Source organism: Odocoileus virginianus, chromosome 9 (genome assembly GCF_023699985.2).
Source record: "Odocoileus virginianus isolate 20LAN1187 ecotype Illinois chromosome 9, Ovbor_1.2, whole genome shotgun sequence".
Lineage (NCBI taxonomy): Eukaryota > Metazoa > Chordata > Mammalia > Artiodactyla > Cervidae > Odocoileus > Odocoileus virginianus.
In genome coordinates this window covers 57,921,500-57,945,662 of record NC_069682.1, presented here as the reverse complement: position 1 = coordinate 57,945,662, position 24,163 = coordinate 57,921,500, and the positions used below count along the sequence as shown (strand labels likewise).

At 45.0% G+C, this 24,163-nt stretch overlaps 1 protein-coding gene across 1 annotated transcript; it reads left to right on the top strand.

Annotated features, from left to right (window-relative positions):
- Positions 1-190: 190 nt before the first annotated feature.
- SUN5 (Sad1 and UNC84 domain containing 5) lies at positions 191-23,525 on the top strand. The gene is made up of 13 exons (XM_020902513.2): positions 191-416; positions 2,214-2,272; positions 2,464-2,532; positions 3,501-3,567; positions 5,722-5,783; positions 10,237-10,286; positions 11,539-11,573; positions 12,388-12,496; positions 19,668-19,746; positions 20,911-21,026; positions 21,512-21,679; positions 22,181-22,267; positions 23,332-23,525. Exons 1-13 carry the CDS (start codon positions 331-333, stop codon positions 23,461-23,463), a joined length of 1,119 nt encoding a protein of 372 aa, XP_020758172.2. The 5' UTR covers positions 191-330; the 3' UTR covers positions 23,464-23,525.
- The last annotated feature ends 638 nt before the right edge of the window (positions 23,526-24,163 follow it).

The following is a 24,163-nucleotide window of genomic DNA, read 5'->3' as shown; positions in this document are numbered from 1 at the left end:
GGAGCCCCAAGTCTTGCCCCTGTCCAGCCCCTGGGTGCCTGGCATGGCCCTTCAAGGCCATCTGAAAAGTGGAAAGTTGGACAGAATGGGTTCCTCTGAGGGGGAAGTTCCAGAGCCAAACTGGACACTGGGAAGGCCACCCACACCTGCTCGGTGAGGTCACAGAGCCAACAGTTCCGCTTGAGCCGGGGAGGGTTCCACACAGGACCTTTCAGGGAACGCTAGGTGGGAGCAGCAGCAGCAGCCACTTCCTCACCGACTCCCAGAGATCCCCACCGCCGATTCCCCAACCTAGAGAAGGACATCCCCCCGTCCTAGAGAAGGACGTCGATGCCCCGGTCCTCCAGGAGCCCTGGGGACTCGTGTGACCAACCCGAAAATGTGGCCCACGGCTCCAGGGAGGTCAGGCCCAGGAGGTGAGAACAGCAGCCCCTCCCTCTGCGCAGCCTGACGAAACACCGCCCCTCAGCCCTCTCTTGGAAGCCAGCCGGCGTTAGCAGCTGCGCCACCGACGCAGCACCTGAGGTCAGAGAGACTGGACAGTGGCTTTCAGCCAGGGAGTGGAGGAGCGGTCGTCCGTTCAGCACATGTTTCTTGAGCACCTGCTGTGTGCCAGGCCCTGGGCAGAGTGCTAGGACGATGGTGTTGCACCGGATGGCCATGCTCCCTGCCCCCGTGGAGCTCACGTGAGGGAGACAAATAGTAAATGAGAAAGCACACCTCTCTGCCATCTTTATCTGTAGGAGGCCTCTGCTTGCAGGTGGTAGAAGTTCCCACTCAAAACAGTGCCTACCTCTGGGCCCCAGAACAGGTGTCTATCCCTAAAGGAGGGTACACAGAACAACCATACTGGGGTAAGGAGAATGCTATTAGAACTTCAGTATGTATTTTCTTTAGCTCATCCTCTTTTAATTTATATTCCTCAGGAAGGTGTAAATAAAGCCTATACATTTGAAAGGTAAATAATATATTAGTCAACTTGAAGATAGATAGATATATATACTTATATATATATACAAGTATATATATATATACTTGTATATATATACACATATATATAAAACATTAGGAGTATAAAAGTTTAGAGACCATTGACGTGGACATGACGTGAAAGTCATTCAGCTGTGTCTGACTCTTTGTGACCCCTTGGACTGTAGTCCATGGAATTCTCCAGGCCAGAATACTGGACTGGGTAGCCTTTCCCTTCTCCAGGGGATCTTCCTAACCCAGGGATCGAACCCAGGCCTCCCACATTGCAGGCAGATTCTTTACCAACTGAGCCACAACGGAAACCCAAGAATACTGGCGTGGGTAGCCTATCCCTTCTCCAGCGGATCTTCCTGACCCAGGAATCAAACCAGGGTCTCCTACATTGCAGGCAGATTCTTTACCAACTGAGCTATTAGAGACCGTTACCTTAGAAATAAAGAAAAATGTACAAGGCAGGGAATATAGCTAATATTTTATAATAACTATAAATGGAATATAACATTTAAAGTTGTGAGTCACTATATCATACACCTGTAACATAAAATATTGTACAACTATACTTCAATTTTTAAAAATTTTTAATTAAAGAAAATTTATCTCACGTTCCAAAAGATCCCAAGACATGGATGGCTCCAGAGAACGTTAACTCTAGGTTCTGCAGTGCCAGCCACGCCCCAGGTTCCTGCCATCTTTTTTGCTCTCTCTTTTGGCTTCCTCTCATGGTCACAAGATGGCTACAACTATCGCGGGGGTCTCACAGAAACACAGCTATATGTGGACAGACAGGGTGTTGCCTCTAGTGGGTCTCAGTTTAGCAATGAGAAAACCTTCTCCTCAAGTCCCAGACCCCTTTATCTACCCTACACCTCACCCCTGCAGACTTTCCCATCCTCCAACAGACTGAGACAGAAACAAACAGAAATCAATCAGATCCACCTTAATCACTCGGGGAGAAGGGGACAAGGGACCAAAATCAGTCTTCTGCCAGTAAGAGGAAGGAGTGGCTTTTGGATGCCAACCACCCGTGACTGCCACAGCAAACTGAGTCCTTTCCTCTGAAGAGGGCTGCACTCTGAGGGTCAGCCACACCTCGGTCTGTTCCTGATTCTCAGCCTTGTGGTCTTGAGCAAACTTTTCTGCAATTCAGTTTCTCCATCTGGAGCACGGGGAAGCCACGCTCCTTGTGAGCTGTAAAATATAATTGTGAATCCTGTTGTTGTCAGGATCAACCAACGAGGCCGGAACATCTCCAGGATGACAGAGGCACCTTTGTCAAACGCAAGTGAGAAGGGAGGGCAGGGGCGCCCTAGGGGTCTTTGTGGGCAGTGAGGGGCTGAAGCTCAGAGATGTCAAGTGGGCAACCCAGGGTCCCCCAGCAAGGGGCAGGGCCGGGGGTAGGGATGCTCCTGGGGTGTCTGCAGGCACCTCGTCCCAGAGGCTGGCGGTGACATGACAGCTCTGTTCTCTCTGCAGGTGACGCCTTCCTGTTGCCTGTCCGCGCCAATGCCCCAGGCCTGACCCAGTGCATGCTGGGATGTATGTGTACGTATACACGGAAGAGCTGCCTTGGCCGTCAGCCTGGGCCTGGGAAGAGGGCCCAGCCTTAAGCTGGGCTGCAGGTGGAGCTCTGGAGGTCTTCCCTTCAGAGGCATCAGGGGTGTCATTCCAGCGTGGAATGAGGGTTGGAAAGAGAGACTGGGAGGGAGATCTGCTGTTTGGAGGAGCAGCTGACTGCCAGCCCTCCCCCACTCTGCCACTAGCCTGGCCCCTGAACTCATGCGAATGGTTCCATGCAACTCACCCTCACTTTGAGGACATGGTTCTGACCACACGCTAAAAATCAGTCTTCTGTGTTCCTCCAGCCATACCTCCGCTATTCATCCACTCAGTCATTTATCCAACCATCTGTCTGTTATCCATCTGTTGGAATATCCATACACCCTATTAGTTCATCCATCCATCCAAACCCTTCACTGAGTCATCCATCAATACACCCATACTTCTGTTAACATTCACATCCATTCAGTCATCAACCCATCCACCCCTCTATCCCCCTTCTCATTCTCCCATCCTCTCACCCATCTTCCTAATCACCTCTTTTCCAAGCCATTCTCTTAACCATTCGTCCATGTATCCATGCCTCCTCCCACCTACGCACCCATTCTGAACCCATACTTTTTGCCTAGCTTCATGCACCACAATAATAATGAACCAGACAAGCACTCTTCTACTGAGAAGCTTTCAGTGTCTGGGAATAGACATGGCAGGGACATCTCAAACTTTTCTTGCTCCTGAGTCACTTTTAAGTATTTAGTACCTGCCAGTCACTAGTGGGTTTATAGTTCTAGTACTCAGTCCAAGCTGATGCTTACCTGTAAGTAGCTCAAAGAACTGTCCTGGGCTCAACTAGCAAATTGAGAGGATCTTCCAGCAACAGGGTCTCGCCCTGTGAGTTGTCATAGGATAAGAAGGAGGATGCAGCTGCTATTGCTCTCCTGTCTCCTCCACAGCCTGGATCACCTGCCTGGCCTGCTTCCTGAGGACTCGGGCTCACCAGGTTCTGTTCAACACCTGCAGGTGAGCTGGGGCAGGAAGCGGGAGGGTTATAGGGACTGGAACTGCGTACTGGTGACCATGGCAACTCCATCACTGGCTTAGCCCTCTCCTCAGATAAGCTATATCAAATCTGGTTTATATCAGACCCCTCACCCCAGAATCCACTGTGGCTCCCCATCACTCCAGCACCTCAGGCTATAGCCCTCTGAAATCTTGCCTCACCCTTCCTTTCCCAGCTCCCCTTTTTCTGCTTTCTGCAATAGATCCATCGGGCCAGCATGGCTAGGATTCTCACTCCCTGGACCCACCATACCTCTTCCCACCTGCATAGGGTTGCAGAGGCTGTTCTTCCTGCCTGGAATGTCTGCTCCATTCTTTCCCTTTTCATTTCCTGCCCATGCAAATGCCTCTGAATTCCTGCAGAGTTTCCACCTCATTCATGCATTTAAAACTTACATTCTAAGCATTTCTTATTTATTTCTGGCCATGCTGTGTCTTTGCTCTGTGTGCAGGCTTTCTCTAATTGTGGCGAGGGTGGGCTACTCTCTAGTTGGGGTTCATGAGCTTCTCGTTGCAGTTGTTCGCAGAGCTTGGGTTTTAGGGCTCCCAGGTTTCAGTAGTTGTGGTGCAAGGGCTTCGTTGCCCCGCGGCATGTGGAATCTTCCTGGACCAGGGATCAAACCTGTGTCCCTCGCATTGAGAGGTAGATTCTTAGCCACTGAACCACCAGGAAAGTCTGAAACATTTTTATAATGCCTTCTCTGGGCCCAGTCTTGGCTCCTCCACACATGAGCTCCCATGTGTGGAGAAGGCAGTCACCAAACTGTGGAATATTCTTAATGAGATGGGAATACCAGACCACATTACCTGCCTCCTGAGAAACCTGTACGCAGGACAAAAAGCAACAGTTGGAACTGGACACGGAACAACAGGCAGGTTTCAAATTGGGAAAGGAGTACGTCAAGGCTTATTTAACTTCTATGCAGAGTACATCATGAGAAACATCAGGCTGGTTGAATCACAAGCTGGAATGAATCAAGATTGCCGGGAGAAATATCAACAATCTCTGATGTGCAGATGATACCACTTTAATGGCAGAAAAGGAAGAGGAACTAAAGAGCCTCTTAATGAAGGTGAAAGAGGGAAATGAAAAAGCTGGCTTTCAAACTCAACGTTCAAAAAATGAAGATCATGGCATCTGGTCCTATCACTTCATTGCAAATAGATGGGGAAACAGTGGAAACCGTGAGAATTCATTTTCTTGGTCTCCAAAATCAGTGCCGACGGTGACTGCAGCCATGAAATTAAAAGACCCTTGCTCCTTGGAAGAATAGCTATGGCAAACCTAGACAGTATATTAAAAAGCAGAGATGTCACTTTGCCAACAAAGGTCCATCTAATCAAAGTCATGTATGGATGTGAGAGTTGGGGCGTGAAAAGGCTGCACATCAAAGAATTGATGCTTTCAGACTGTGGCGCTAGAGAAGACTCTTGAGAGTTCCTTGGACAGCAAGGAAATCACCCCTGAATATTCATTAGAAGGACTGATGCTAAAGCTGAAACTCCAATACTTTGGCCACCTGATGCGAAATGCTGACTGACTCACTGGAAAAGACCCTGATGCTGGGAAAGATTGAAGGCAAAAGGAGAAGGGGGTGACAGAGGATGAGATGTTTGGATGGCATCACTGACTTAATGGACATGAGTTGAGCAAACTCAGGGAGGTAGTGATGGACAGAGGAGCCTGGCATGCTGCAGTTCATGGGGTTGCAAAGAGTTAGACACAACTTAGCAACTGTAACAACAGCAGCAAAGCTGGGGATGTTGAGGCTGGAGGTTGTAGGCAGAGGGCACATTTAAACTAAGCCCTGAAGGATGCATTTACTGGGGGAGAAGCTGGAAAGGGGCAAACAGTATGTAAATGGAGGGAGAGAGTGAGGAGGATGTGGGTGAACACTATGAGTTGATCTCTGATGGCCAGAGATACTGGACTAAGGGCTTTCTTTCCTCGGAGATGCTGTGGAGGCACAGGACATGGCCAACATCTTGGAGAGAGTGTCATGGCCCAGATAGGAATGTTCTTCTTGGGGTGCGTTCAGGGCAAGGGCCAGGCTGAGACTGTCCAGCCTGTGCAAAGCCCTGCCTCACCTTGACCATCACTTCTCTGTCTTCCAGATACAAGCTGTTCATCCACAAGCTGATAGAAAAAGCAGGCGTTCTGATCCTCTGTGCTTTTGGTACGTGTCCAGGGCCCTGTCCCATTCCAGGTGGAGGTCCCTAACCCTGGGCTCGTGCCCATCCTGAGGAGGGAAAGAGCTGTGGCACCAACTATGTGGCACTGTGCCCGACACTAGGAACCCTAGTATCCCTAGTTACTAGGAACCCCAGTAACCCTAGTTCCCTCTAGGAACCCCAGTATCCTCATCTGTCTAATGAGTGTTGCTGTGAGGATAAAATGATGTCCAAGGAAAATGTTTGAAAGCTTTGAAAACTGTAAGGTTCTCCCCAAACCATATTATATAACATTCTTATTCTTCCTCTTCTTCTTTTCCCTCTCCCTCCCTCCCTCTTTCTCCCTCTCTCTTTCTCTCTCAGTTTCTGTGGCTTCCTTCCAGCCAACACCACCACCTCTCACATCACAGCTTTGCTTTCTCAAGCAAAGAAATCTTCTCCTTCTACTTAAATACACCACCAGGTGGGGGTTGAGGGAGAGGGAAAGCAAAGAATTTCCTAGGAAATTAGAAATTCCTGGACAACATAATCCAACAGATAAGACTTTTTAAAATAATAGCTTTATTGAGGTGTACTTCACACACCATAAATCACCCCATTTTAAGTGTATAATTCAGCAGTTTTTAATGTGTCCACAAAGTAGTACATCCATCACTACTATCAAATTCCAGTATTTTCACTGCCAGAGAAACAAACTTCCCAGTCCCTGGCAGTCATTCTCCATATCCGCTTTCCTTACACCTAGGCAACCATTAATCTATTTTCTGACTTTATGGGTTTGCCTGATCTGGACATTTCATATAGAATCATGCAATATGTTGCCTTTTGTTTCCTTTCACTTACAGTGTTTTCAAAGTTCATCCATATTGTAGTATACACAAGCCTTTCATTACTTTTTGTGGCTCAAAAGCCATTGTGTAGATAAGCCATATTTTGTTTATCCTCCATCAGTTGATGGATATTGGGATTATTTCTACTTTTTGGCTATTACTGATAATGCTGCTGTTAGCATTCCTGTAGTATTTTTGTGTGGACACGTGTTTTCAATTTTATTGGGTATATATTGTACCTAGGCATAGAATTGATGGGTCATTTGATTACTCTATGAATAACTATCTGAAGAATTGCCAAACTTCTATTCCAAATGGCTGCACCATTTTACATTCCCACTGGCAATGCATGGGGATTCCAATCATTGCTGTCCATCTTTTATATTAGGCATCCTAGGGCATGCAAAGTGACATCTCATGGCAATTTTTTTTTTTTTAAGATTTCACATGAAATTTTAATCTCTTACTCTTTCTCAACAAACAAACATTACACACAAATAATGTTGTGACTCTCTTAAGGATGTGATAGTGATAATGTGATTCAGTTAGTTTTTTCCATGCAAGGACTTGCAAAATTGGTTTTGTACCTCAGTGTTATAAGACGGTTGTGGTCAAAGGAGATTCCTTTGGAGAGTTGCTGAAGTGTTATGTTATGTCTACCTTATTCTGCCACAGGGAGATGAGGGCATTTCCTTCCCCCTTCAATTTAAACTTAATAGAGCCCAGACTGTGTCTCTTGGAGTCTATGGAGCCCAAAAATCAATACCAAACACATATCAGGAAAAAACAAATGAGACTTGCCAACTATCTGCCTAACAGAAAGGTTGTCTACTTGAAAGTTACACAGTCATGTCTGACTCTTTGTGATCCCATGGACTGTAGCCTGCCTGACTCCTCTGTCCATGGAATTCTCCAGGCAAGAGTACTAGAGTGGGTTGCCTTTTCCTTTTCCAGAGGATCCTCCTGACCCAAGGATCAAATCCAGCACTACAGGCAGATTCTTTAGCAACTGAGCCACTAGGGAAGCCAAATATTTTTTAAGACAGGCAAGAGGCCCATGGACAGAAAGAGAAGAGTGGCCCCACTTGCCAAGAACGTCTGTCCCTCGTCTGGCACAGCTTAGGCCCAGTCCAGGAGAGTGTGCAGAACAGGCTATCTACTTGGGAACAGCCTAAACACCCCAAAATTTTAAAGAAAAGGATAAATGAGTGTCTCACACACAGAACTGACCCATGGCCACTTTAAACCGGACTTTGTCATGGCAATTTTTATTTCATTTCCCTAATGACTAATGATGTTAAGTATCTTTTTTTGTGCTTATTGGCCATTTGGATATCATCTTTGGAGAAAGGTCTATTCAGATTTTTGCCCATTTTTAAATTGGATTATTTGACTTTTTATTACTGAGTTCTAAAAATCCCTTGTATAGTTAGGATACAAAAGTCCCTTATTAGATATATGATTTGCAAATGTTTTCTCTTATTCTGTGGGTTATCCTTCTTGATGGGGTTTTTGATTAAGGCCAATTGTATGTTTTGATTACATCTGATTTATCTCATTTCTTTTGTGTATGTGCTTTTGGTGTCATAGCTGAGAAACTATTGCCTCTCCCAAAGTGATGAGGATTTACTCCCATGTTTTATTCTAAAATTTTATAATATTAGCCCTTACATTTAGGTCTATGGTTCATTTTTTTAATTAATTTTTGTATGTAGTGTGAAGTAAGGGACCAACTTTATTTTTTAATGTAGGTATACATTTGTTCTAGTACCATTTACTGAAAGGACTATTCTTTCCTCCATTGCACTGCCTGGCACCTTTATTGAAAATCAACTGACCATAAACATGAGGATTTATTTCTGTACTTTCAATTCTACTCCATTGACCTATATGTCTTTGTGTTTGCTAGTATCCCTGGATTGGTTGCTTTATAATAAGTTTTCGAATCCAGAAGTGCAAGTCCTCCAACTTTCTTTTTTTTTTAAGATTGTTTTGGCTATTATGGATCCCTTACATTACAATATGAATTTTAGGATTGACTTTTTCATTTCTTCTGAAGAGAGCGTTGGGATTTCGATATAGATTGCATTGATCCACATATGAATCTGGGGAGTACTGTCACCTGAACAGTGTTAAGTCTTCCAGTCCATGAGCTTTGGGCTGTCTTTCCATCACTGATGGATAACTCTATAACTTTTTAACAAAGTCGCTCAGTTGTGTCCAACTCTTTGCAACCCCGTGGACCAGGCTTCTCTGTCCATGGGATTTTCCAGGCAAGAGCTGGGTTGCCAAGGAATAGGTTGCCATTTCCTTCTCCATACCTCTTTATGGTTTGGCAATTCTTTTGTTAAACTTATTCCTAAGTATTTCATTCTTTGAGATTCTGTTATAAATGGGATTTTCTTAATTTCATTTTCATATTATTCATTGCCAGTGTTTAGAAATACCGTATCCTCGAGGGACTGGCTCCAGGAGCCCCTATACATACCAAGGTCTGAAGATGTTCAAATCCCTTATATAAAATCATGTAGTACAATGAATACAGTCAGTTCTCCTTACATGCAGGTTTTGCATCTGCAGATTTGACCAACTGAGGGTGGAAATTTCAATCAGCAGTTGGTCGAATCTGCGAATGTGAAATCCTCCAACATGGAGAGCCAACTGTTTATCTACTGAAAAAAATCTGCATACAAGTGGACTCCACAGTTCAAGCACTTGTTGTCAAAGGTCAATTGTACAACTGATTTTTGTGTACTGATCTTGTATCCTGCAACCTTGCTGAACTCATATGTTACTGCTAACACTGGGCAAGACCCCCAGTCTTGGATACTTTAAGATTTTTATATGCAACATCATGTCATCTGCCTTTTATTTCTTTTTCTTAACTAATTGATCTGGCTCAAATCCCCAGAATAATGTTAAATAGAAATAGCAAGAGCAGGGAATTCTTTGGTGGTCCAGTGTTTAGGACTCGGTGCTTTTGCTGCCAGGGCCTGGGTTCAATCCCTGGTCAGGGAACTAAGATCCTGCAAGCTTCATAGGATCAAAAAAAAAAGTAAAGAAATTTTAAGAGCAGACACCTTGTCTTACTCCTGATCTTAGGAAGAAAACCTCTAGTGTTTCACCATTAAGCATGATGTTAGCTGTGGCTCATAAACAACTTTTATCAGATTAAGGAAGCTCCATTCTTTTCTTTGACGTTCCATTCTATTCTATTTAAAAACAACAAATAGATTTTAAAGGTATTTAATAATGACTTGAATAATGAAATTTCAGACAGCACAGAAATCATAAAATGCAAGGGAGACCACCCCCTTTCCTTCTTTTTGCCAATTATCCCCAGTAGGATTAAGACTGGAGAGGAAGAGGAAACATAGATTACTTGGTTTTTGTTAGCTGATATGCACATATGATATCATTGGATCATGAAGTGGATTTTACTGTTATTCCCATTTTACAAACGAGTAAACTGATGTATAGAGGGGTTAAGTAACTTCTCCCAAAACTGCACGGTGCTAGGAAGTGGCAAGGCTTGGATTTGAATCTAGAAGCCTTAACTCCAAAGCCTAAGATATAAGCTCTTAAGCTTTCATCTTAAATGCTCATTCTCATTCCCCCACTCCCACAGGATTTTGGATGTTTTCTGTGCACTTACCATCCAAAATGGACATCTGGCAGGTGAGTACGTACTCTCCTCAGGCCCCACCACTGACTGGCCTCACCCCAACCAGTCAATGTCACCCTCATAAGTTCCTTTCCCTCTTACCACTTCTGGACCCTACTCAGTTGCTGACTCATTCCAGATACAAATCTCTGCCTTTGTCTTGTATCCCACCTGGAACCATCTCTCCTGTCAAAATGTGACTTTCAAGGACCAGATGCATAGCTCCTCTTCCAGGATCCTCTCCTGTCATTGATTCCCAGAGGTGACCCATCTTTTCTTTATCAAGGCCCCCACCTAAAATGGGATGGTGTGGCCAAAGAACACATTTCTCTCTCTACTCAAGGCAGTTTATTCTTTTGCTCAAATGAGATGACACCTTTACTTTGTGGTTCCTGGAGAAGAAGGAGGAGAAATCAGTGGCCAGAGCTCCCTGTCTGAGGACAGCAGAGTCTCAGAAAGTCTAGAGAGAAGGGATCTGATGAACCTGTCCTTCCCTCTCTTCTTCTCCCCTTATGAACTCCATCATATGCTTCCCTCTCCTCCAGAAATACCCAAGCAGAGGTGGTCACATTCCCCTCTTCTTCCACAATTTTCTGTAATCATAACTGCTTCCCCAACTGTATTGAGAGTCCTTGAAGACAGAGTCATATCTGATTCACTCCAGCAATGTCCACCTCAACGCCTGGTACAAGGCAAACATGATCAATTCTGGACATTTAGATGGCCAGATGGGGGTGTGATTGGAGGCGGGATGGAAGTGGTGGATGTAAGGATGAGGGAAATGGATAGTGGGATAGATGGATGAATGAGTGGAAGAAGGTACAGATGAGAGAGTGGATGGATGGGAGGGCAGATGGGATAAGGGTGAGTAAATGGATGGATGGATAGATAGATGAATGGATGGTTGAGTGGGACAGTGGATAGATAGGAGGGTAGATGGTTGCATGCATACATGGACTGATGAAAGGATTGATGGATAAGGTAAGGTGGGATGGATAAGAAAGATTGGATAAATGAAGGAGCAGATGGATGGGAAAGGGGGATGAATATGATGGTAGATGGGTGGGAGGTTTGATGGAAGTGTATGCAGATGAATGAACAAAAAGGAGGGTAAATTGGATTTTGAATGGATGGCAGGTGGGAAAAAATAAGAAAGTGGAAGAATGGACGGATTTATGATTGTGGGAGGATGAATTGATGAAATTCTGCTGGGCCCAGATTAGGCCATCTGAAGGAGATCCCTTGCTTTCCTCAATTTCCCTCCAGGAAAAGAGCATAGATAGTCCACTGCAAAGCTTCAGGTAAGAAGAATCTGCTTAATAGTCCTATTGTTACCTAAAAACCAGAGCTATAGCCAAGATCTACTGGCTAAGAATATGGGGTGTGCCAGAACAACTTGGGCTTAAATCCCAGCTCCCATACTTTCTAAATGGTTAAATTTATGCAAGCCACTTCACTTCTCCTCCTTTATGAAATAAAGCATAACACCCAACTTGCTCTTGGTAATTATGGATATTAAAGAAGATGTCGTGAATAGTTCCTGACCCATCGTTAGTGTTCAGCAGATGGTTTTGGTTGTTATTGTTGTTTAGTTATAAGTCCTGTCTGACTCTTTGCAACCTCATGGACTATAACCTGCCAGGCTCCTCTGTCCATTGGATTTCCCAGGCAAGAACACTGGAGTGAGTTGCCATTTCCTTCTCCAGGGGATCTTCCCAATCCAGGCAAAGAACTTGTGTCTCCTTCTTGGCAGCTGGATTCTTTACCACTGAGCCACTTGGGAAAGTCCCAGCAAATGGTAGCTGAGAAGAAATTTTAACCAAGATACACCCATGGCAGCATCCTTAAATGAAAAAAATTCTCAAATATTCAGAAGGAATGAGTTGGGTTTAAGGATAGTCAGATAGTCCAAGCAGAAGGAAGGGCATGAGTAACGCTCATTGCTCTAAATTCTTAGAGATAAGAATTCGGGGGGGTAGGTCCAGGGATGGGCCCATGAGAGTGGGAAAATGTGAAGCTAGTTCTTTGTGCACTGACTGGCAGAGGTAGAAGCTGAGGGTGATAGTAGCAGCATCACAAATCAGTCGCTCTTTGTTCTCATTCCTTCCTCATAAGGATGTACCAAGAGAAGGTGCGACATCATACTGGGGAAATCCAGGACCTCCGAGGTCACTTGAACCAGCTCATTGCCAAGCTCCAAGAGATGGAAGCCATGTCAGATGAGGTGAGTTGCTAGCCATTCTGCCCCGAAACACCTGACTTCTCTGTCTGATGTCCAGCTCCTCATATCCCAAGTTTTAGTGGAACATATGCCTGGACAACTTCCTGGGAAAGAGTAAAATAAGATGTATATATTAATTTTGTTTTTAGAACTTGTATGTTTGAAAACATCTTTATTCTACCCTTGCACTTGTTGATAGTTTGGTTGGGTATAGAATTATAGATAGGAAAAATTTCCCCTGAGAATTTTGAAAAAATTCCACTATTGTGTTCTAGTTTATACTGTTGCTTTAGAGAAGTCTAATATCACTCTTATTATTTGTCCTTTGAGTGTGGTCTGTTTCCAGCCCTAAGTTTGTAGGATATTCTTTTTATCTCCAGTGTTCTATATTTAACCTGCTTGGGGGATTCCTGAACTTACTGACTCTATGAGTTGATCTTTTTCAGTAGTTTTGGAAAATTATTAGCTATTATTCCTTAAAAATTGTTTTTAACCCATTATCTATCACCTCTCCTGAGACATCGATTATAACTATCCTAATCGCTGGGGTGTTTTCCATATTATTCCTGTATTTTTTGCTTGTTTGCTTGTTTTTTCATTCTTTTTCTCTGTGTGCTTAAGTTTTGATGCTTTCTCTTCATATTTCTTCAGGTTCACTAATAATCCTATAGCCTGCTCTATCCAATCTACTGCTAAACATTTCCATTAAGTTCTTAATTTCATATATTGCATTGTCTAGTTCTAGAATATACATTTGATTATTTTTCATAGATTTTAATTCTATGGTGGAATTCTCTAACATTTCATCTATATTGTCCATCTTTTCCTTTATTTTATTTAACATATTGGTCACAGTTATTTTTAAATCCTTGTCTGCTAAATCTAATACCTGCATCATCTATGATCTCCTATTGCCTGTTTTTTCTTTGGTGTATCAATCTTATGATTTTGTCTTTTCATATCTGGTAATTTTTTAGTGTTTTCTGGACATTTTTTTTTACAAAAAAACTAGATGTTCCAGATAATTATAATTTCAACTAGGTAGAGTTCTCCCTTTTCTTTGTAAGTAAGATGAAGAATACTGATCACTTCTATGCAAACATGCATTGACCTGGTTCAGATCTAGATTGTAATTTTTGTAGGATTTATTCAAAGGTTTTTGGCTTAGCCCTCTAGCCTCCTGCCCATGCAATTTCAAAAATTGGTAAATGTCTTGATGGGAAAGACCGAACATATGTTTGAGGCCTCTTGAATTTTCAATTTTTTTATTGAAGTATAGTTGATGTACAATGTTGTGTTAATTTCTACTCTACAGGAAAGTGATTCAGTTACGCATATATACACTCTTTTCAAACTTTCCCAATATGCTTGTCAGAAAATATTGAATATAGTTTCCTGTGCTATTCAGTAGGAACTTATTGCTTATCCATTTTATATATAATGGTTTGCATCCACTAATCCCAAACTCCCTCCCCAACTCCCCCACCCGCTGAGCAACCACAAGTCTGTTCTTCATGTCTGTGAGTCTGCTTCCGTTTTGTAGATAAGTTCATCTGTGTCATACTTTAGATTCAACATATAAATGATATTGTATGGTATTTGTCTTTCTGACTTCACTTAGTATGATAATCTCTAGGTCCATCCATGTTGCTGCAAATGGCATAGTTTCATCCTTTTTATGACTGAACATATACTTACCACATCTATTTACCCGTTTAACTGCCAATGGACATTTAGGTTGATTCCATGTCTTGGCTATTATAAATAGTGCTTCAACAAACGTTGGAGTGCATGTTTCTTTTTGAATTATAGTTTTGTATGGATATATGCCCAGGATTGGGATTGTAGGATCCTATGCTTGGATGCTTTTGAACTATGGTGTTGAAAAAGACTCTTGAGAGTCCCTTGGACTGCAAGGAGATCCAACCAGTCCATACTAAAGGAGATAAGTCCTGGATGTTCATTGGAAGGACTGATGCTAAAGCTGAAACTCCAATACTTTGGCCAGCTGATGCGAAGCGTTGACTCATTGGAAAAGACCCTGATGCTGGGAGGGATTGGGGGCAGGAGGAGAAGGGGACGACAGAGGATGAGATGGCTGGATGTCATCACCGACTCAATGAGCGTGAGTTTGAGTAAACTCCATGAGTTTGTGATGGACAGGGAGGCCTGGCGTGCTGCGATTCATGGGGTCACAAAGAGTCAGACACGACTGAGCAACTGAACTGAACTGAACTGATGGCAACTCTATTTTTAGTTTTTTGAGGAACTTTTTTTCCATAAAGGTTGCACCAGTTTATATTCCCACGAATGTGTAAGAAGATTACCTTTTCTTCACACCTTCTCCAGCATTTGTTATTTATAGACTTTTTAATGATGGCCATTCTGACTGGTGTGAGGTGGTACCTCATTGTACTTTTGGTTTGCATTTCTCTAATAATTAGTGATGCTGAGCATAATTTCATGTGTCTGTTGGTCATCTGTATGTCTTCTTTGAAGAAATGCCTCTTTAGGCCTTCTGCTCATTTTCCAATTGGGTTGTTTTTTGTTGTTGAGTTGTATGTGCTATTTGTATATTTTGGAAAGTAAGCCCTTGTTGGTCATATTATTTACAAATATTTTCTCCCAACCTGTAGGTTGCTTTTTCACTTTGTATGTGGTTTCTTTTGATGTACAGAAGCTCATAAATTTGATTAGGTTCTGTTTGCTTTGAGGGGATTTTCTTTTGGGTTTTGTTGGGGGGGGGTTGCTTTTATTTCTATTGTCTTGGGAGACTGATCTAAGAAAATTATTGGTATGATTTATGTCAAAGAATGTTTTGCCTATGTTCTCTCCTGAGAGTTTTATGATGTCATGTCTTATATTTAAGTCTAAACCATCTTGACTTTATTTCTGTGTGGTGTGAGAGTGTGTTCTAATTTCATTGACTTAATGAGGCTTCCAGCTTTTCATTGCTGAAGATACCTCTTTTCTCTATTGTATATCCTCGCCTCCTTTGTCAAAGATTAATTGACTGTCGGCATATGGATTTATTTCTAGACTTTGAATTTCCAATTTTGGATACAAAATCTCTGACCCCACTGGCAGCCTTCTCTCCCTGGGGCAAGCTTGGATTCTCAGTCTCTCATTGAAATTGTAATTGTAATTGGTTTAGTGCCCTCAAGTGAAGAGCAGATGTAGCTACTCAGTATTGGCTCAGCATTTCCTCTAGGACAGCAGTTCTCAAAGCGTGGCCCCCATTTCAGCAGCAGCAGCATTTCCTGGAAAAAATGTTAGAAATTCAAATTAATGGGCCCCACCCAGACTGACTGAATCACATACTTTAAGGATGGGAACCAACTTTTCTGTGTTTCAACAAGTCCTTCAGTGATTCTGACACATAATAAGGAGAATCACTGTGCTAAGTCTTTAATCTCTTGCTTGTTTTGTTTTGGCATCTCCTTCCTCAGAGGGATTTTGTTTATTAAGCTCTGTGAGACCAGGAAATTTTATTCTGATTTTCAGAAGCTTTTAAAGCAGCCCTTTAGTTTCTTACATAGTCTCGGATTTCAGTTAACATCTAATGAGGGAAATAAGCCATGGTCAAGGTTCCTTAAGTGTCCAATTCTGTCCTACCTGCTCTATGTAAATGCTAACAACTTTGCTGCTTTCTCTTTTGTCAGTAGCAGCCCTTGGCCTGACTTAAACCCAGATCCTCAACCCAAGCACAGAATCATCAAATGCCCCAGGGATTAAGAATGTCAGCATATTTCAGAGTGGTTGTTCCCTGTCTAGAATTTTAGTCCATCTGGTCCTGTTTCTTTCATAGTTCAATGATGGTATTAAAACATGATTTAGCAAACCATTCTGGCTTTTTCTAGTAGTTTTTAGTGGGACCATTGGTTCTCTGTAACTTACTACATCTAACCTAGAAGCCCTACATCATCTTACCTTACATCTAAAATGTCATAATAATGTACCTATGAGCTAGTCACATTTGGCTTTCAATGTGGAAACCTTTTCAATGTGGAAACATGTTCTTTAGTCCTAAGAAATGTTCTTTAAGAAAGAGAGATATCATATGATATCACTTATATGTGGAATTTAAAATATGATACAAATGGACTTATCAGTATTTGCAAAACAGAAACAGACTCACAGACATAGAGAATAAACTTAATGGCTACCAAAGAGGAAAAGGAGAGAGGGAAAAATTAGGAGTTTGGGATTAACATTACACACTACTATATACAAATAGGGGGGCTTCCCAGGTAGCACAGTGGTTGAGAATGTGACTGCCCATGCAGGAGACCCAAGGGATGTGGTTTCAACCCCTGGATTGGGAAGATGCCCTGGAGGAGGAAATGGCAACCCACTCCAGTGTTCTTCCCTGGGAAATCTCATAGACAAGGAGCTCGGCCAGCTACAGTCCAGGGGTCGCAAAGAGTCGGACACAACTGAGCACATAGAAGACATTAAATATAAATAGATAAACAATAAGATCCTACTGTATAGCATAGGGAACTAAATTCAACATCTTGTAATAACCTATAATGGAAAATAATTTGCAATATATATATATATATATATGTTTGTATACCTGAGTCATTTTGCTGTATACCAGAAACTAACAATGTAAATCAACTATACTTCACTTATTAAAAAAAAGAGAGAGAGAAAGTAATGTTCTTTAATGGTGATTAAATTGATTATTTATCCCTGGCCCTGGTTGCTCTATTCTCATTTTTGAAACTCCTACTATGTGGATATCAAACTCCTAAACTAATCACCTGCATTTTTCTTTTTTTTCTTTTCTTCCCACTTTTCTCTCTTTATCTCTTTGTTCTACAATTGAGAAAACACTCTCAGCTTTATCTACCAAAACTTATACTGAATTTTTTATTCCTGCTAACACATTCTGAATTCCTAACAATTTTCTTTGTTCTCTAGGTACTCCTTTTCCTATAATTCCGTTCTTATTTTATGAATATACTATCTTTATCTTTTTATGAACAATGTCTTTTCTTAGCTTTAGGACCTCAGTTTCCTCTCTGAGTCTCAGTTTCCACACCAACAAATAGAGTATAATTACTGCCCTGTAACACTATGCTAGTTACCCAGTTACCATCCTAAAACTTAGTCGTGCAGAACAACCATTTTATTATGTCCAGAGATTCTGTGAATCAGGAATTCAGACAGGACGCAGTGGAGATGGTGTGTCACTGCTTCATGATGTCAGGGGCCTCAGCTGGGAAGACATGAAGGCTGGAGGTGACCCAATATCTGGATCTGGAATCATCTAGAGGAATCTTTATTCACTTGTGTGGAGGTTGATGCTGGCTGTCAGCTGGGAACTGAGGGCTGTTGACTAAAGTGCCCATAGGTGGTCCCTTTGTATGGCATGGCCTTCCTTACAACACAGCAACTGGCTTCAAACAGCGAACACCCCCCCAAAAGCAGACGGTTCACCTTTTAGGACTGAGCCCACAAGTCATACAGCGTCACTCCTACCACAGTCGCAGGCTCACCCAGATGGATAGGGAGGGAGCTGAAGCCCCATGTGTCCATGAGAAGGGTGTCAAAATCACACTGAAGGAAGAGCAAGGAACGGGAGGCCTCTCTGCAGTCGTTTTAAGAAAATGCAATCTGCTACTCTGTGAAACTTTGTTTTCCTGGGCTCCAAAATCACTGCAGATGGTGACTACAGCCATGAAATTAAAAGAGGTCTGCTCCTTGGAAGAAAAGTTATGACCAACCTAGACAGCATATTAAGAAGCAGAGACATTACTTTGCCAACAAAGGTCTGTCTAGTCAAAGCTATGATTTTTCCAGTATTCATGTATGAATGTGAGAGTTGGAACATAAAGAAAGCTGAGTGCTGAAGAATCGATATTTTCAAATTGTGATGCTGGAGAAGGCTCTTGAGAGTCTCCTGGACTACAAAGAAATCCAACCAGTCAATCCTAAAGGAAATCAGTCCTGAATATTCATTGGAAGAACTGATGCTGAAGCTGAAACTCCAATACTTTGGCCACCTGATGCGAAGAACTGACTTGTTGGAAAAGACCCTGATGCTGGAAAAGATTGAAGGCAGGAGGAGAAGGGGACGGCAGAGGATGAGATGGTTAGGTAGCATCACCAGCTCAATGGACATGAATTTGAGCAAACTCCAGGAGATAGTGAAGGACAGATAGTGAAGGATAGATAGCCTGACATGCTGCAGTTCACGTGGTCACAGAGTCAGATACAACTTAGTGACTGAGCAACACTCTTGTGAAAAGTCTAATCAAATAATGGCCAGTGATTTATTGAGCACCAACTGTGCTCAGTGCTTTGCGATCTTTATCTAGCAATGCAGAGGTTAAGAACCTGAACTCTGGAACCAGAGTTTCCAGGTCTGCCTCTCACTAGCTGTGTTACCTTGGACAAGTGCCTCAAAATTCTCCTCTTTAAAATGGGGGCACTAATAGTACACACCTCTTAGGGTTGCTGAGAGGGGATAAGTATGAACATATATGAAGCTGAAGACAGTCCTGACATATAGTCGCAGCTTTAGGAGTCTTAGCTCTAATCCTCACGAGAGTAGGGGGTGGATTGATTACTGTTTCAGCTTCTCTGGTGATTCACAGAGTAAAGAATCTGCCTGCAACGCAGGAGACCGGGGTTCGATCCCTGGGTTGGGAAGATCCCATGGAAGAGAGAATGGCAACTCACTCCAGTATTCTTGCCTGGGAAATCCCAAGGATAGAGGGGCCTCTCTGGGCTATATGGAGGCACAAAGAGTCAGACAGGACTGAGTGACTTAACACGTTCACTTCATAGAGAAGAGAATCAAGACTCGGGGAGGGGTGGGGGGTGCTCGGGGGCAGTAATAGCCTAGGGACCATTAGCAGGAAAGGTCTGTCTGACCCCAGTCCCCCTGCCCTGGCCTTAACTGAGACTCCTGGTCCTGCATGTATGACCGTGCATCACACAGGGTGTGAAATCACCGAGTAAACCCCATGGATGGGCCAGGGGCGGCTCTGGACCTCCTCACAGCATAGCATGTGACAACCCTGTGTGTGGACCAGACAGGGGCCAGCAGGCAGGGACAAGAAGGTGTCCTGAGGCCACTCGTTACCTGGTGTGAACACAACTGTGGACCGTGATCTCTAAGAACACGCCAGTGCACAGCTTGGGTTTTCTGCCTTCGCAGCAAAAAATGACCCAGAAAATAATAAAGATGATCCAAGGAGATTACATTGAGAAGCCGGACTTTGCCCTGAAGTCGATAGGTGAGTGACTCCCCACCACCCTGCCTCACTAACCAGCCCAGCCCAAGTTTCCTGAGAAACTCTTCAGAGGGTGGATTTCAGCTCTGGTCGGGGGCATATCCTGCTAACCTCAGCCTCCCAGCTGCTGTTCTTGTTACAGTTTTCCATTTTCTCCCACAGAGGCTGAGGTGGGAAGGGGAGGCCATCATCTACCCATCCCCCTCCAAATGTAGGGGTCCACAGAGTTGTCCCTGTCTGGGCAGAGGAGACTGGCCACAGGCCTATTTACAGTTAGGAATCACGCCTTTGAAAAATTAAGCAGTGGCTGCAATAGAGGGGTAGGGAGGAGCACGCTGGGTTGAGGTCTGGTAAGGAGGGTAAGGCAATGGCACCCCACTCCAGTACTCTTGCCTGGAAAATCCCATGAATGGAGGAGCCTGGTAGGCTGCAGTCCATGGGGTCACGAAGAGTCAGACATGACTGAGCGACTTCACTTTCACTTTTCACTTTTATGCATTGGAGAAGGAAATGGCAACCCACTCCAGTGTTCCAGCCTGGAGAATCCCAGGGATGGGGTCGCACAGAGTCGGACACGACTGAAGTGACTTAGTTAGCAGTAGCGAGGAGGGTAAAGTGTTTTTTGTATCAAACCACAGGAACTGATATGAAAGGTGCCCCTGTGAGGGGCTGCATGGGAGGGGGCGAGGTGGGCGGGCAGGGCGGGCTGACTGGTGTAGACAGCACCAGTTCACCCCGGCACCCCTAGGCCCAAGGAGATGCAGGGTCAGAGGGCTTCGGTCTAAGCTCTCAGACCTGGAGTCTCTTCCTCTGAGAAACAGCTATAATAAGGGCCATGGTGATACTAACTGGGTTATAATAAGTAGGCTGACATAAGTGAGCGAGCACCTGCATTGCACCAGGCACTGCTGGAAAAAGTTTACTGTATTAACTCCTTTCAACCTCACAACAACCCCATGAAATGGATGCTCTCATTACTATTGTTATTACTTTTGTTACTCCCCTATCCCAGAGGAGAACGCTGAGGTCCAGAGAGGACCAGTGACTCTTCTGAAGTGTTTCCCTGGCACCTAGTGAGACTCCTCTCCACCAGGCAGATGCCAGGGCTGCTCAGCTGAGACCCTTCCCCCCACCCCCCACCCCCCACTGCCATCACCTCCCACACAGGGGCCTCCATCGACTTTGAGCAGACATCAGCCACGTACAACCACGACAAGGCTTGCTCCTACTGGAACTGGATCCGGCTGTGGAACTACGCACAGCCCCCGGACGTGATCCTCGAGGCAGGAGGAAGGACAGGACAGGGGGAGAGTGGCCGGGGTGTGGCCAGGGGCCTGGGGGCAGGAGCTGAAGGCAGAGGTGGGGGTGAGAGTGCAGAGGGTGGGGGCCTGGGGCAGAGTAGGAGCAAGAGAGAGGGAGGAGCCGAGGCAGAAAAAAGACACAATTGATGGGGTGGGGGGTGGTAGTCTGGGGAGTTGGGGTGCTGGGCAGGAGCAGGGGACAGCCTGCATTGGCACTGGAAGAGGCCCCTCCCCCAACCCTCAAGTCTTGCAGGTCAGGGAACCTTCTTTGCGCTGGGCTGAGGGGAGGGGTCATCCTTGCTGCCTGCTGTCAGGGAGGCTTCCTGGAGTAGGTGGTACTCGAGCCGAGCTTTGTAGACAGGAAGGACTGGGCCTGTCCAGGAGGGCCGAGAAGGTCTAGGGAAGCCAGGCTGGGATAAGGAATCTGTTCTTTAACCACCCACTTTCACTGCATCTGTCGCTTCCAGCCCAACGTGACACCTGGCAACTGCTGGGCCTTCTCGGGTGACCGCGGCCAGGTGACCATCCGACTGGCCCAGAAGGTCTACCTGTCCAACCTGACCCTGCAGCACATCCCGAAGACCATCTCACTGTCGGGCAGCCTGGACACCGCCCCCAAGGACTTCGTCATCTACGTGAGCACGCCCCAGCTGGCAGCAATGCTTAGCTGAGGGGACAGCCCGTAATGGCAGCTTTCGCGGCACTGTGATAAACCGTACAATCTACGAAGCCTAGAGGGACTGAATGTTAAGGCTGGGGATAGTCAGGGTCAGGGTCAGATCACAGCCTTGTGGGATAGGGGGTAAACAGCACTCTATTACAACCCAAGTTTTTCAGAGCCAATTGAGTCTTCAAACATAATTGAGCCCCCGTTTTACTGAAAAGGAAACAGGTTCAGAGAAAGGGCAGGGACACATCAAACCCTAGAGTCAATGGCAGTGTTAGAAGTGGACCCTTAACCTTCTGGCTTCCAGTCAAGTGCTCTTTCCATCCTTTACCTGTGCTGCAATGGAACAGTGCCCAAAGAGGTAGAGAGCTCCCCATCCTGGGAGGTGTGCAACTCTTGACTGGAGAAGGCAGCACTTCTGGAGTTCCTGCCTGTACCTGATGCTTAATACTTGGTTCTGATTCTCCAGGGCGTGGAAGGCTCCCCCAAGGAGGAGGTGTTCCTGGGGGCATTTCAGTTTCAGCCAGAAAATATCATTCAGATGTTCCAGCTCCAGGTACCTGAGAAACCCTGCCCATGTTGGGCACCTACTGAGCACACACTGTGTGCAGGGCTTTGCAGGGGACCCCACTTCATGCCCCCCAGCCCAAGGTGGTGCACAGTTGTCACTAACTGACTTGACAAATGAGGAAACTGAGGCCCAGAGTGATGGAGCCACTGCCTAGGGCCTAGAGTGGAACCCTGAGGAGACTCATCTACCTCCATTTCCCCGACCCACTGAGGAGCCTGCCTGCTGTGGTTCCCCCCAGGGACAGCAGGTGTTGAGCTGGTAGGGCCCATCAGGCCAGGGTCACTGGCTTTGAACTTAATGCCGCCATACTGGGAGACCACGTGATCAACACTTGGTCCAACTACAGGTGGGGAAGCTGAGGCCTGGAGGGGAGGGAGTTGGAGGCAGAAGCATGACCAGAGGGTGGCTGCTGGAATGGCCCTGAGACTCGGGAAAATGTCCGGGTTTGGAAATCAGGCTGACCCTGGCCCAAATCCTGACCCAACCATAAGTTCTATGTGATCACAGACCATTCTCTTCCTCTCTGGGCCTCAGTTTCCGCTGGTGTAATTTCCTGGGAGGTTGAGACCATCCGTGAGATCTCACGGGCCACTGGGCTCCATCCCCTCTGGGTTATGGGGAAGAAAGGGAGGGGGCCACATTTACATAGCACCTACTGTATGCCCGGGGCTGGTAAGCCATCTGGCCCCAAGATCTCACTTCAGTGCTCACGGCAACGCTGGGAAGCAGACATTACCCTTGCTCCTCTTACAGCCCAGAAACTGAAGCCCAGAGAGGGTGTGGTTTGCCCAGTGTGCCAGAGCACGAGTGTGCCAGGCCCCCAAGGCTAGGATGCGTTCCGCATCACCATCCATCTATCTTCTGGCCTCAACCCCTTGCATCCCAGCCTCTGAGTGACTTGACATGTGGTTTTGGGACATTCCTCTCTCTGAGCCTCAGTTTCCCCACCTACAGAATTGGAGGGTTTCCTTCCACTCCCAAACATTCCTCTGGACAGGCCAGATCAGGGGCGATGAGTGAGATGGCCCCTGTCTGTGGCTGTCCTTCAGAACCAGCCTCCCAGGATGTTTGGGGCCGTCAAGGTGAAGATATCCAGCAACTGGGGGAACCCACGCTTCACCTGCCTGTACCGAGTACGTGTGCATGGCTCTGTGACTCTACCCAGAGAGCAGCCTAACTAAAGCCCCCACCCCAAGAGAGATTAAAGTTTATTCTTCACGCCCAATTCCAAGTGTCTTTTGACCCCAAAAAGTGAGAGTGGCCTAGGACTTGATGTCTGAAACTCAGTGTAGCAATTATCAATCCCCTCCTGGGTACCCGGGCACCCTCACAACAGCCCCATAAGGCCCCATTTCACAGATGAGGACAATGAAGTCTCCAGGCAAAAAAAAACTGACTTGCCAAAAGTCACAGCAAATGGCAGCACCAGGATTCAACTTCAAGCCGTCTGACACCCATACGTGACTCATCTTCTGGTTTCAAGTCAAGTTCTGCCACTGACCCTAGTGTGACCCTGGGCAAGACCCAGTCCTTTCAGTTCCCCCATCTGTACAATAGAGACAGGATCATGGCTGTTGTATCAGATGAGGTGGGAGTTCTCATATCCTTTCTGTGACCATCACAGAGTGTTTCAACATCACAAAGATGACTCAGTGTGACATTAGACAAAACACACATCCTCTCTGGACCTCTGTTTTTCCAGGTGTAAACATTTCTAGTCCATTGTGTGCATTGAAAGACAATATCAACAAAGTAAAAAAGGCAACCCGCAGGATGGGAGAAAGTATTTGCAAATCATATATCTGATAAGAGATTAATATTCAGAATATATGGAGAACTCCTAAAATTCAACCACATACACACAAAAAAACTCAATTCAAA